The 12,620-nt window shown below is 40.0% G+C and overlaps 1 protein-coding gene across 6 annotated transcripts in view; it reads right to left on the bottom strand.

Annotated features, from left to right (window-relative positions):
* Nucleotides 1-12,620, bottom strand: part of LOC115105311 (general transcription factor II-I repeat domain-containing protein 1-like) — a 48,359-nt gene that overhangs the window by 11,109 nt on the left and 24,630 nt on the right. For all 6 annotated transcript variants that reach the window (XM_029627221.2, XM_029627222.2, XM_029627225.2 and 3 more), the window contains 7 exons: nt 12,277-12,360; nt 11,782-11,965; nt 10,879-10,904; nt 10,567-10,693; nt 10,225-10,268; nt 9,753-9,833; nt 4,391-4,510 (listed from right to left, as the gene is read on the bottom strand). In XM_029627221.2, coding sequence (XP_029483081.1) covers nt 4,391-4,510; nt 9,753-9,833; nt 10,225-10,268; nt 10,567-10,693; nt 10,879-10,904; nt 11,782-11,965; nt 12,277-12,360 — 666 coding nt within the window. The remainder of the gene's footprint in view (nt 1-4,390; nt 4,511-9,752; nt 9,834-10,224; nt 10,269-10,566; nt 10,694-10,878; nt 10,905-11,781; nt 11,966-12,276; nt 12,361-12,620) is intronic.

Below are 12,620 nucleotides of genomic sequence, written 5' to 3'. Positions count from 1 at the left end.
AAACGTTTCCCTCTAAAATTCAACCGTGCAGACAGGCTGAACGCACCCCCTGCCACGCCCACCACCTATGCCACCTTTTGATTTAAAAAAAACCTGACGGTGTCTCACCATTGATCATAAGGCAAAGATATTGTTGTACATAATTTGTTAATCTGATAATATGATGTAGAAAAAAATGGCATGATATTTTTCTGCACTTACCAGTGTTTTTCCCCTTCATGATCATCGTTGGAAAAGAAAAAACTTGAACATAACATCACAGCAACCAAATAAAACAAACAAAATGTCTAAGGATCTAGACAAGAGGTTAGCATGGACACTTGAGTACAATTCCTTTTCTTTCCTCTTCTCTACGAATTTTCAAATAATGAGCCAAACATGACAATGAGTGACATGATAGCACCAACAGACTGGCACTCAGAGTAGTATAGCTCCACAAGTATAGCACAACTTAGAATTGAGGTTCAGAAAGAGAATATAGTGTACTCAAGTGTCCTTAGTTACCTCGTGCTACTCGACTACAATCAGGGCATGGGGATGGATGTTTAGGCCTAGGGCGTGGGTGACTAGGGTAGGGGGTTGGGCTGCAGGGGCTGTTGGCCGGGGTTGAGACAAGAATTTGTGTAGGGTGCATGAACTATACCGTCAAACCTGAGACAGAGTCCAAATTAAAAACATATATCTTCAGTGAAAATCACAAACTGGACAAAATAAACCCAGTTTTGGTCAATTCTCAAATTACATTTGTTTATAAATAGAGGTTTTCTATTGCAGTTATTATATTAGGAAACTGAAACCAATCTGGATTAGAGGTCGACCGATTAATCGGAATGGCCGATTAATTAGGGCCGATTTCAAGTTTTCATAACAATCGGAAATCGGTATTAATTGGACACCAATTTGGCCGATTTTTTGTTGTTTTTGTACACCTTTATTTAACTAGGCAAGTCAGTTAACCTGTTGAGTGTAGGGGGCAGTATTTTGATGTTTGGATGAAAAACATACCCAAATGAACCTAGAATATAATAGCATATAATTGTCAGATTAGGATAGAAAACACTAATGTTTCCAAAATGGTCAAAATATTGTCTGTGAGTATAACAGAACTGATATTGCAGGTGAAAACCTGAGGAAAATCCAACTAGGAAGTGCCTCTTATTTTCAAACCTCCCTGTTCCATTGCATGCCTTCCCTCCATTTAAAGGGATATCAACCTGATTCCTTTCCCTATGGCTTCCACATGGTGTGAACAGTCTTTAGACATAGTTTCAGCCTTTTATTCTGAAAAAATGAGCGAAACGATCACATCGCGTTGGATGGCCAGAGTTTTGCATGCGCATTGGAGTAGACATTTTCTCTCTCTCCTATTGAAAAAGCTACGGTCCGGTTGAAATATTATCGATTATTTATTGTAAAAAAACCTGAGGATTGATTATAAAAAACGTTTGACATGTTTCTACGAACTTTACGGATACTATTTGGAATTTTCATCTGCCAATCATGACCTGCACGAGCCTGTGGATTTCTGAACAAAACGCGCCAACCAAATGGAGGTTTTTGGTTATAAAAATAATCTTTATCGAACAAAAGGAACATTTATTGTGTAACTGGGAGTCTCGTGAGTGCAAACATCCGAAGATCATCCAAGGTAAGCGATTCATTTTATTGCTTCTCTGACTTTTGTGACCAATCTACATTTCTGCTAGCTGTTTATAATGTTTTGTCTGCTGAGAGAGATGTCCTAACATAGACGCTTAGATAGCTTTTGCTGTAAAACGTTTTTGAAATCTGACACGCCAGGTGGATTAACAACAAGCTAAGCTGTGTTTTGCTATATTGCACTTATAATTTCACGAAAATGAAACATTTTTAGTAATTTAATTTGAATTTGGCGCTCTGCAATTCAGCGGATGTTGACGAAAATGATCCCGCTAACGGGATGGGTGCGCCATGAAGTTAAGAACACATTCATATTTTCAATGACGACCTAGGAACGGGTGGGTTAACTGCCTTGTTCAGGGGTAGAACGACAGATTTTTACCTTGTCAGCTCGGGGATTCAATCTTGCATCCTTACAGTTAACTAGTCCAACACTCTTAACCACCTGCTCAACGAGGAGCCTGCCTGTTACGCGAATGTAGTAAGAAGTCAAGGTAAATTGCTAGCTAGCATTAAACTTATCTTATAAAAAACAATCAATCATAATCACTAGTTAAAACTACACATGGTTGATGATATTACTAGTTTATCTAGCGTGTCCTGTATTGCATATAATCGATGTGGTGCGCATTCGCAAAAAAGGACTGTCGTTGCTCCAATGTGTACCTAACCATAAACATCCAGGCGTTTCTTAAAATCAATACACAAGTATATATTTTTAAACCTGCATATTTAGTTAATATTGCCTGCTAATATGAATTTCTTTTAACTAGGGAAATGGTGTCACTTCTCTTGCAACAGAGTCAGGGTATATGCAGCAGTTTGGGCCGCCTGGCTCGTTGCGAACTGTGTGAAGACTATTTCTTCCTAACAAAGAAGGCAAACTTTGCCAAACGGGGGATAATTTAACAAAAGCGCATTTGCGAAAAAAGCACAATCGTTGCACGACTCTACCGAACCATAAACATCAATGCCTTTCTTAATTAAAATCAATACAGAGAAGTATATATTTTTAAACCTGCATATTTAGCTAAATTAAATCCAGGTTAGCAGGCAATATTAACCAGGTGAAATTGTGTCACTTCTCTTGCGTTCATTGCACGCAGAGTCAGGGTATTTGCAGCAGTTTGGGCCGCCTGGCTCGTTGCGAACTAATTTGCCAGAATTTTACGTAACTATGACATAACATTGAAGGTTGTGCAATGTAACAGGAATATTTAGACTGATGGATGCCACCCGTTAGATAAAATACGGAACGGTTCCGTATTTCACTGAAAGAATAAACTTTTTGTTTTCGAGATGATAGTTTCCGGATTCAACCATGTTAATGACCTAAGGCTCGTATTTCTGTGTGTTATTATGTTATAATTAAGTCTAGGATTTGATAGAGCAGTCTGACTGAGCGATGGTAGGCACCAGCAGGCTCGTAAGCATTCATTCAAACAGTACTTTCGTGCGCTTTGCCAGCAGCTCTTCGCTGTGCTTCAAGCATTGCGCTGTTTATGACTTCAAGCCTATCTGCTAGTTAGCGGGGTGCGCGCTAATAGCGTTTCAAACGTCACACGCTCTGAGACTTGGAGTAGTTGTTCCCCTTGCTCTGCAAGGGCCGCGGCTTTTGTGGAGCGATGGGTAACGCTGCTTCGAGGGTGGCTGTTGTCGATGTGTTCCTGGTTCGAGCCCAAGTAGGAGCGAGGAGAGGGACGGAAGCTATACTGTTACACTGGCAATACTAAAAAGTGCCTATAAGAACATCCAATAGTGAAAGGTATATGAAATACAAATCGTATAGAGAAATAGTCCTATAATTCTGATAATAACTACAACCTAAAACTTATTACCTGGGAATATTGAAGACTCATGTTAAAAGGAACCACCAGCTTTCAGATGTTCTGAGCAAGGAATTTAAACTTTAGCTTTTTTACATGGCACATATTGCACTTTTACTTTCTTCTCCAACACTTTGTTTTTGCATTATTTAAACCAAATTGAACGAGTTTCATTATTTATTTGAGGCTAAATTGATTTTATTGATGTATTATATTAAGTTAAAATAAGTGTTCATTCAGTATTGTTGTAATTGTCATAATTACAAATACATTTTTATCTTAAAATCGGCATCGGCTTTTTTTTTTGGGGTCCTCCAATAATCGGTATCGGCTTTGAAAAATTATAATCGGTCGACCTCTAATCTGGATGTTTGCAAAATTGTTGCCATTTGTTGACCAATCTTTCTTTGAATATGTTTTGTGGGAACACAGGCTTTACTGTGAAAACGGTGTTTAATCTGAGGTATTGCTTATGGATACTAGATCTCCGCACCATCCATCAGATTCTAAAATGAAAACGTTCTTAAAAAGGTCTGATTTCCAAAGATGATAGCCAAATTCATCGATACCATAAAAAAATGGGATAAAAAACAAAAAACTGATGGACAGTGTGTGTCCAGAGCAGCCGGCGTATTCCTTCCTTAGTGTGTTACAGGTTTGGCAGAGAGTAGGTGGGGTGTAAGAGATGATACTGGGTACTAGTGACTCTGGGTGGGGTAGGAAGTGTGAGAGGGGGGGGAAAGGAGGCAGGGAGTATCTGTGAAAAGTGATTCCATACGTGTGCTGGTAATCTAGCTCCTTAACAGAGGGAGAGACCGTGTTGGCGGTAGTATGCCCATTGGCGCCGGGTCTGGGCTGTCCTGGTGCAGCCGTGAGGTGGAGAAGGAAGGCGAGGCTGCAGTTACCTGCGTGGGTCTCCAAAGGGCGGCAGGGAGCAGCCTGCGCCGGGGTGGCCACTGCCAACACTGCTGCTGCAACTGGATCAGCCCGAGGCTCACTTGGCTCCTCCACTGAAACACTGGCATCTGGGGGAGGAGAGACGGCACATGGTTAGGGTACTTAATAAAGACATGCGGCACAGTGTTAGAGTACTGGATATCAGGACAGTCACGTGAGATAGGAGAGACAGTACCAGCCTGGTCCCAGATCTGTTTATGCTCTTGCTAACTCCACTGCTTTCATTGTCGTGTAAGTACGGTAAGTGTAAAGGGAAACAGCCCCACAAGGCAAGGGTAACTAGAGGAAATAACTTGTCAGGATCACTTCCCGGGAACTGGCACAAAATATGGTTGGGGGAACATAGACATGGATCAGGACAGAGAGAATGAAACAGGTGTGGAATAACACTCCACTTCCGCCTCCTACCACCCACACACAAAGTAAAATCCAGCAGTATTGGATTCCTGTTAACCTTTAAAGCGCAGGCGTTTTGCTAGCCGAACCCCTCGACAACATTCCGCTGAAAAGGCAGCACGCGAAATTCTAAAATATATTTTTTAAATATGTAACTTTCACACATTATCAAGTCCAATACAGCAAATTAAAGATAAACTTCTTGTTAATCTAACCATCATGTCCGATTTCAAAAAGGCTTTACAGCGAAAGCACAACATATGATTATGTTAGGTCAGAGCCAAGTCACAAAAACACACAGCCATTTTTCCAGCCAAAGATAGGAGTCACAAAAAGCAGAAATATAGATCAAATGTATCACTAACCTTTGATGATCTTCATCAGATGACTCTCATAGGACATCATGTTACACAATACATGTATGTTCTGTTCGATAATGTGCATATTTATATCCAAAAATCTCAGTTTACATTGGCGCGTTATGTGCAGTAATGATTTGATTCCAAAACATCCGTTGATTTTGCAGATAGCCACATCAAATCCCAGAAATACTCATAATAAACATTGATAAAAGATACAAGTGTTATTCACAGAATTAAAGATAGACTTCTCCTTAATGTAACCGCTGTGTCAGATTTCAAAGAAACTTTACGGAAAAAGCATAATCTGAGAACGGCGCTCAGAGCCCAATCCAGCCAAAGAAATATCCTCCATGTTGGAGTCAACAGAAGTTAGAAATAACATTATAAATATTCACTTACCTTTGATGATCTTCATCAGAATGCATTCCCAGGAATCACAGTTCGACAATAAATTACTGATTTAGTTCCATAAAGTTCCAGAAAGTCCATAATTTATGTCCAAATAGCCACTTGTTGTTAGCGTGTTCAGCCCAGTAATCCATCTTCATGAGGCGTGAGCACTACGTCCAGACAAAAACTCAAAAAGTTCCGTTACAGGTTGTAGAAACATGTCAAACAATGTATGAAATCAATCTTTAGGATGTTTTTAAACATAAAACTTCAATAAATGTTCCAACTGGAGAACTCCATTGTCTGCAGAAAAGTACTGGAACGAGAGCTAACTCTGTCGGGACCGCGCGTCACGAGTCTGAGACACTCTGCCAGACACCTGACTAATTCAGCTCCCATTCCCCCGTCCTTTATAGCAGAAGCCTGAAACAAGTTTCTAAAGACTGTTGACATCTAGTGGAAGCCTTAGGAAGTGCAACTTAACCCCATAGACACTGTGTGTTCGTTATGCCAAGCTTTGAAAAACTACAAACCTCAGAGTTCCCACTTCATGGTTGGATTTTTCTCAGGTTTTCGCATGCCATAGGAGTTCTGTTATACTCACATACATAATTCAAACAGTTTTTAGAAACTTCAGAATGTTTTCTATCCAATACTACTAATAATATGCATATATTAGCATCTGGGACTGAGTAGGAGGCAGTTTACTCTGGACATGCATTTCATCCAAAAGTGAAAATGCTGCCCCCTATCCCAAACAGGCTAACACTCCACCTCAATCTAGTAAAGGTCATCAAAATTGGTAAAAGGTTTTAAAAAGAAATTCTAATAAATGCAACAGCTGGACAATGGATTTAGATTCTACAAACTTTTTGAATCTTTAAAATCCATCAGATTTTCACAAAATTATAGCGCATACAATTTTTTACTGGAGGAGTTCAGGGATGGGAACTCGGGTATTACATTTATTGTCAAATGTCACTTTTTCACTCTCCTTAGAATGTACTCATATGCACATTTTCTAATGGTAACAGGCATTGTTTTTATATTTTGTGTTAAAACCAATACAATTATATGTGCCTCCTTTGCATAAACACATGGTGTATTCGCAGACATGAATACATTTGTATTTCAAAAAAATAATATGTAACCTTTATTTAACAGAATACATTAACAAAGGGGTGGAACAGGGCTGCAACCACCAAAGACTTGTTCTGTCTAGGCCTACCTGCACTGTCTAGACTAACTCATTAATTACTGTTGTTGTCACGTTCTCTTGCATAATTCAACAGGTGTGTCAATAACAGGATACCCTTGGATAAAAAAATCAACACGCTTGGCTCTAGATTACACCTATCTATTCATACTTTACATTGCTAGCTAGATCAGACATAACATCACTATAATCCGAATGTTTGTTTTCGGGAAGTTGCTTTCATTTCAGCGCATCTAATTTGTAAACATTTCAACTGCATTAAAATATAACTTTTCCCAATTTCACAACATTGTTAAAGCGGTAACGGAAAAAACGCCAGGCAAAAGCAATAGTATGAAAGAGTAGCAATCCAGTGATATTTAGGTGACAAATGGTCTTTTGCACCCCTCAAAAATGGGGCGGCAGTTAGCCTAGTGGTTAGAGCATAGGGCCAGTAACCAAAAGGTTGCTAGATTGAATCCCCAAGCTGACAAGGTAGAAATCTGTTGTTCTGCCCCTGAACAAGGCAGCTAACCAACTGTTCCTAGGCAGTCATTGTAAATAAGAATTTGTTTTAAAAAAGATGGCTGAAAAAGACAGATCGCTTAAAACACAGAAAACATTTTCCAAGACTCCCTTTTACATACAGTACCAGTCAAAAGTTTGGACAGACTACATTCAAGGGTTTTTCTTTATTTTTACTATTTTCTACATTGTAGAATAATAGTGAAGACATCAAAACTGTGAAATAACACATGGAATCATGTAGTAACCAAACAAAGTGTTAAACAAATCAAAATATATGTTTTATTTTAGATTCTTCAAAGCAGCCACTCATTGCCTTGACAGCTTGCACATTCTTGGCATTCTCTCAACCAGCTTCACCTGGAATGCTTTACCAACAGTCATGAAGGAGTTCCCACATATGCTGAGCACTTATTGGCTGCTTTTCCTTCACTCTGCAGTTAAACTCATCCCAAACCATCTCAAATGTGTTGAGGTCAGGTGATTGTAGCGGCCAGGTTATCTGCAGCACTCAATCACTCTCCTTCTTGGTCAAATAGCCCTTACACAGCCTGATGGTCATTGAAAAACAAATGAGCGCACACCAGGTGGGATGGCAGAATGCTGTGGTAGCCATGCTGGTTAAGTGTGCCTTGAATTCTAAATAAATCACAGACCGTGTCACCAGCAAAGCACCCCCACACATCCTCATCCATGCTTCACGGTGGGAACCACACATGCGGAGATAATCCGTTCATCTACTCTGCGTCTCACAAAGACGGCGGTTGAAACCAAAAATCTCAAATTTGAACTCGTCAGACCAAAGGACAGATTTCCACCGGTCTAATGTCCATTGCTTGTGTTTCTTGGCCCAAACTAGTCTCTTCTTCTTATTGGTGTCCTTTAGTAGTGGTTTCTTTGCAGCAACTCGACCATGAAGGCTTGATTCACACAGTCTCTTCTGAACAGTTGATGTTGAGATATTTCCGTTACTTGAACTCTGAAGCATTTATTTGGGCTGCAATTTCTGAGGCGGGTAACTAATGAATTTATCCTCTGCAGCAGAGGTAACTCTGGGTCTTCCATTCTTTAATGATGGTTTTTACAACTGCACTTGAAGAAACTTTCAAAGTTCGTGACATTTTCCAGATCGACTGACCTTCATGTCTTAAAGTATTGATGGACTGTCGTTTCTCTTTGCTTATTTGAGCTGTTCTTGTCATAATATGGACTTGGTCTTTCACCAAATAGGGCTATCTTCTGTATACCACCCCTACCTTGTCACAAGACAACTGTTTGGCTCAAACGCTTCAAGGAAATAAATTCCACAAATTAACAAGGCACACCTGTTAATGGAAATGCAATACCTTGGTGTCTGGCTAGACTGTAAAGTCTCCTTCCAGACTCATATTAAACATCTCCAATCAAAAATCTAATCTAGAATAGGCTTCCTATTTCGCAACAAAGCCTCCTTCACTCACGCCGCCAAAGATACCCTAATAATACTGACTGACTATCCTACCTATCCTCGACTTCGGCGATGTCATCTACAAAATAGCTTCTAATACTCTACTCAGCAAACTGGATGCAGTCTTTCACAGTGCCATCCGTTTTGTTACCAAATCACCTTATACCACCCACAACTGCTACCTGTATGCTCTAGTCGGCTGGCCCTCGCTACATATTCGTCGCCAAACCCACTGGCTCCAGGTCATCTATAAGTCTATGCTAGGTAAAGCTCTGCCTTATCTCAGTTCACTGGTCACGATAACAACACCCATCCGTAGCACACGGTCCAGCAGGTATATCTCACTGATCATCCCCAAAGCAAACACCTCATTTGGCCGCCTTTCCTTCCAGATCTATTCGCTCCTATGGCGTATTTATTGCCTACCTCCTCATGCCTTTTGCACACACTGTATATATACTTTTTTTTATACTGTGTCATTGATTTGTTTACTGTGTTATTGGCTTGTTTATTGTTTACTCCATGTGGAACTGTGTTGTTGTCTGTGTCACACTGCTTTGCTTTATCTTGTCCAGGTCGCAGTTGCAAATGAGAACTTGTTCTCAACTAGCCTACCTGGTTAAATAAAAGTGAAATAAAAAAAATAAAACATTCCAGGTGACTACCTCATGAAGCTTGTTGAGAGAATGCCAAGAGTGTGCAAAGATGTCATACTTTGAAGAATCTCAAATATAACAAATATTTTGATTTGTTTAACACTTTTTTGGTTACTACATGATTCCATGTGTCATTTCATAGTTTTGATGTCTTCACTATTATTCTACAATGTAGAAAATAGTAAAAATAAAAATAATCTGGAATGAGTAGGTGTGTCCAAACTTTTGACTGGTACTGCATATCTACGCTATATTGACTTGCTGCTCCCCAGATGCTATCTGGTTTAACAGCTAAAGCTATTACAAAAGGTACTATAATGACGGAGGCGCACCACTTACCTGGTACAGTCACCTGGATGATTTCCCCATCTGGGGGTTCCGTTTTAATCTTTTTCAAGGGAATACAATCTCCTGAAGGCCCTTAAAGAGTAACAGTAAAAACAGTTCATATAGCAGTGCTGCCTCCCAAATGGCACACTATATTCCATTACTTTGACCTGGGACCATGGGGCTCTGGTCAAAAGTAGTGCACTATATAGGGAATATGGTTCCATCTGAGGTAAAGCTAGATCTTTCTCCCAGAATGTGTGACATTGGATTTTTATAGATGTGTTTCAAATACTTTAAGTAAGTATGTTCTGTATCAGGTGGCTTAAGTTTTCATTTGCGAATCCCAAGGGACAGTTAAAGAGTGGATATGCAAAATGAAACGTATTAGACTACTGTAAAAAGGAGTGCTAACCTGTGTTCACCTATTGGGTTTGCATGAAAGTATTACTATAGTATGCTATAGCATTGCCTTGTCACTAACCTGCTTCGCAGTCAGCCAATGGACTCACACAAGAGCTTGTAGATCTGAAAAGGAAAACAAATGCACAATTTCGAATTATAACATAAATTCATTAGCATAGATAAATTATGGTGTGTCAGGGTATGGCCTTCCATTACCAAGTGATAGACATGTAGCATTCAATATATTACAACGGGTTGAAATGTTTGTTTGTATTGTCTTCTGATCTAATTGTCTGTTATAGCTCTGGATGCAGATTGGCTAAATCAGGTGCGGAACAGATTGTTCTGATGATTCAAAATAGCATCTTGCGTCACTACACCCTCTACATTAATGGCTAAGTCCTAGGATTTGCGTACAGACCTGCTGCTGTGAGGATTGGTGACCAGCTCCAGTGCAGCCGACGGGACCTGGAGGTTGTCAGGGAAACCGTCCTCAAAGGTGGAGTTTATGTCATGCTTCCCCTCCTCCTTGGCCACCTTACCAGCAGCTTTGTGACACAACATAACAGAATCAATCAGATCAATCAATCAGATCATCCATGATGGACTACAAGCTATTACAGCTAAACATCCATGGTATCAGAAGAAAAATAAGGACATGCCATTGCTAAAAGGCATGCCAAGGGCTTCTTTAGAAATCAACAATGCAAGATGAAAAAACACTCAGTATTACCTGTGAAAATCCTTTCGTCAAACATTCTGGAATGAGAACAGAGGGTTGTTATTGTTTATAAATGTGATTATTGATCATTGATAACAGTCAAGTAAGGAGGGCACCCTGTAGTAAACTGTTGGTGAACAACAGTGCACATGTCAACAAGGGAACTGAACAGACAACATGTCACGAGATTAAACAGACATCTCTACACGGTCTATATCTGGGCCATCTTGAATAAACAACAGTAACAACAACAAATATCAAAAACAAAGTCAGGAGTGTATCTCTCCTGGATATAAATATGATCTTCAATCAGCTCTACTTGTATTCATATTAATGACATGCCCATGTCGCCTTGTGCATGGGTCATGCGCTGATACCGGTGTTAACTCAAGCTAAGCCTGTTGCCCAATCTACATTTATTTCATCAAATGGGTTGAATGACAGCGAGACGAGACGTTGGCTCAATATGCCAGAGAGCAGGAGGCACCATGCTGTGTGGTGTGCGGTGGTGGTTACCAGTCAGCGGGGCATTGTCTATTAGAGGAGGGCAGGGTATTTAACCGACAGATGGCCTGGTTTGACACTTCTGCCTTCATTGATTCAGTTTTCCAAATAGGAAATTAGAGATAGATGAGATGCTGTGCCTTCTTTTGTAGCTCATCAAACAGTGGTCCTCAAAAAGGATTGTTTTCATTAGAGCATGTTTTTTATTGGACAACTGCATTAGTTGTAGTTCTTCCCTGTTTCAGTAAAAAAATATATATTTTGGAGCCTAATGAACACAACCCTGGAATTATGTGTTATGCAGCCCTTATATGGGTGCACTACACTACAGTGTAATCTCTTATTTTTGGAGGGACGAATGAGAGAGAAAAATGCCAGACTTTTCCAGACTGATCTCAGATCAGTGTTTACCTTTTCACTACAAAGCGGACCCCGTGGCGCTCCTCCAGGATGCGTTTGAGTTTGGGTACTCCGTAGGTACAGGGCCTCTTGAAGGGGATTTTGTCTGGGATGCCAATTATCTCCATAGCCTCTGGGTCGCAGGCAATCTTCCGGTACGGCACTGGAACCATGTGGTCCAAGCCCAGGGCCTCCGCTGAAAATAAGGGGGTTGTCAGAAATCATTGACGGATTTCAATCACGAGGCCCTACAATGCGGTCTTAATAAGGGTATAACGTATGGATAGATTTATTTATATGCAGTAATGACAGCTGGAAACTGACTAAACACAAGCATTCTATAGTAAAACGTTTTCACAGAGAATCTCCACTGAAAGTACTTTTTGGACTGAGACTAACCTTAATCTGGGTCCAGGAAACTTGAAAGTTGTTAAAACCCTAAAAGTGTTTGTTGCTAATGCCCTACAATAGGAAACCACGCTGAGAAATAGTGGTTGACCATCTCACCATAGCGACTGTTGAACAGGATCTGCACACATTCTCTCAGCGTGTTGATGTCCTCTGTCTCTCGAATGAACGAATCCCATTTTTCTGTTGAGCGCAAAAGAGAATAACGTAAACATTAAAAAAATAGGTGAAGAAAAATAAAAGTTATTCAATCTGTATGTCTACTTTCCACATGTACACTGAGGGTTTTTTTCTAAATCAAAAAGGGGCTTTGGTGGTGGTTATCAAGGTTCGGGTCAAATCCAAATCAATTTGAAATTCCTTTCAATTATTGAATTCAATCATGAAGTAGAAAATTTACGTGGAAATCAATTCGAATTTCAAAAATGTTCAAGTTATGGAAT

The sequence above is a fragment of the Oncorhynchus nerka genome, linkage group LG22, assembly GCF_034236695.1.
Source record: "Oncorhynchus nerka isolate Pitt River linkage group LG22, Oner_Uvic_2.0, whole genome shotgun sequence".
Taxonomy (NCBI): domain Eukaryota; kingdom Metazoa; phylum Chordata; class Actinopteri; order Salmoniformes; family Salmonidae; genus Oncorhynchus; species Oncorhynchus nerka.
Note: the sequence above shows the minus strand (reverse complement) of the source record. Positions and strands in the feature narration are given on the sequence as shown.